Genomic DNA, 1,619 nt, shown 5'->3' on the forward strand with positions numbered 1-1,619 from the left:
AATGTTACGACGTTAAAAAATGACTATTGTATCGATATTTTGACTGACGAATCCAGACGGTTTGAACTGGATTTATAGGAGTTTCAGAAACTCATATTCCAGGGGTAGGAAGCATAAAATTAGGTGACATAGAATTTGTTTATTCAGGCAGGAAGGATGGGGTACATAGACAGGGAGTAGGGCTCATGATTAATAAGGAAGCTGCTAAGTCTTGTTTAGGCTGGGGAGGTATTAATAATAGAATACTAATTACTCATTTTATGACTAAAAAGTTCAGGGTATCAGTTATAGTAGTATATGCCACTGTTGAACCAACTGATGGAGGTACTAACGACTCAGATGAATTTTATTTACAGGTACAGGAGCAAATAGACCGGGTACCAGGTAGAAATATGGTGTTTTTGCTGGTAGATTTTAATGTCCAGGTTGGTAGAAATAGGGATAGATGGTATCCTAGCCTAGGTAAATTTGGTGCAGGAAAAGAAAACAGTAATGGCTTTAGACTTTTGCAATTTTGTAGGTGTAACAACCTAGTTATAACCAATACGGTGTTTGGTCACACAATGGCCCGTAATTTGACATGGTATTCACGTGATGGTAAGACAGCAAACCTTGTTGATTATGTTATTGTGAACAGAAGACTAGCAGGATCAATAAAAGATACTAGGGTGTATAGGAGTGCTGTTATTGATGTTAAAAAGATCATTATCTAGTAGTGTATAAGGTTAATTTAAAGCTGAAATTTCGGAAGGGTAACTACCTCCCGGAAAGTTATGATGTTGGTAGACTCCAGGATGAAAATTTGAGGAAAAACTTCCAGGAACAGTTGAATACTAAACTTGAGAGTTTCAAATTTGACAATGTAGAAGATGGATGGAATAATTTCAGAAAAACAATTTGTGAAGTTGCTGATGGTGTTTTAGGGAAGAGTGCTAAGACTGCAACTAGGAATATTAGTGAAAAGCTTTAGGTTTAATAGAGAGTAGAACGAGTTTGTACAAGAATTATCTGAGTGATAGGTCATATGAAAACAAAAGGAATGTAAAGAAAGTGGAGAAAGCATTAAAATATGAACTAAGGAGGTGTGAAGTGGGGGCCATGGATGAAATTGCTGGGGATCTGGAAGATGCGGCTAGACGGCATAATAATAAAATATTATAGTGGAATATTAATAAATTGAAAGGGAATAGCCAGTCCAGACTAATCACAGTTAACGATAGAAATGGGGCCACAATTAGTGGTAAGGAAAAAGTTAAAGTAATATAGGTGAAATATTTTGAGAATGACTTTGTCAAGACTTCGTGACAATGACTTCGTGGAGAGCGACTTGTCAAGTCAATTTGTGCAGCTTCCTGACACACCTACCAATTTTCACCGTCCTAGCACGTTCAGAAGCACCAAATCCGTCAAAGCACTTTGCCCCAACCCTTAACTCTCCCAAAGAGAGCAGATCCAATCCGGTTAAGTCAATCACGAATCTACGACATTTTATAAGCGTTTTCCAAGATTTCCGCTTACCCCCTAAAACTCCCCCAATATCAACAGATCTGGTCGGAATTTGAAATAAGCGCTCTGAGAAATGAGCTCCTTCTAAATTTATAATGTCATTAAGATCCAGT

General features: G+C 37.6%; 1 protein-coding gene across 1 annotated transcript; it reads left to right on the forward strand.

The window, feature by feature from the left end:
* Positions 1 to 260: 260 nt before the first annotated feature.
* On the forward strand, positions 261 to 713 carry LOC136042361 (craniofacial development protein 2-like). Its single transcript, XM_065727328.1, has one exon. The coding sequence runs from the start codon at positions 261 to 263 to the stop codon at positions 711 to 713; it is 453 nt and encodes a 150-aa protein (XP_065583400.1).
* The last annotated feature ends 906 nt before the right edge of the window (positions 714 to 1,619 follow it).

Source organism: Artemia franciscana, unplaced genomic scaffold, assembly GCF_032884065.1.
Source record: "Artemia franciscana unplaced genomic scaffold, ASM3288406v1 Scaffold_1174, whole genome shotgun sequence".
Lineage (NCBI taxonomy): Eukaryota > Metazoa > Arthropoda > Branchiopoda > Anostraca > Artemiidae > Artemia > Artemia franciscana.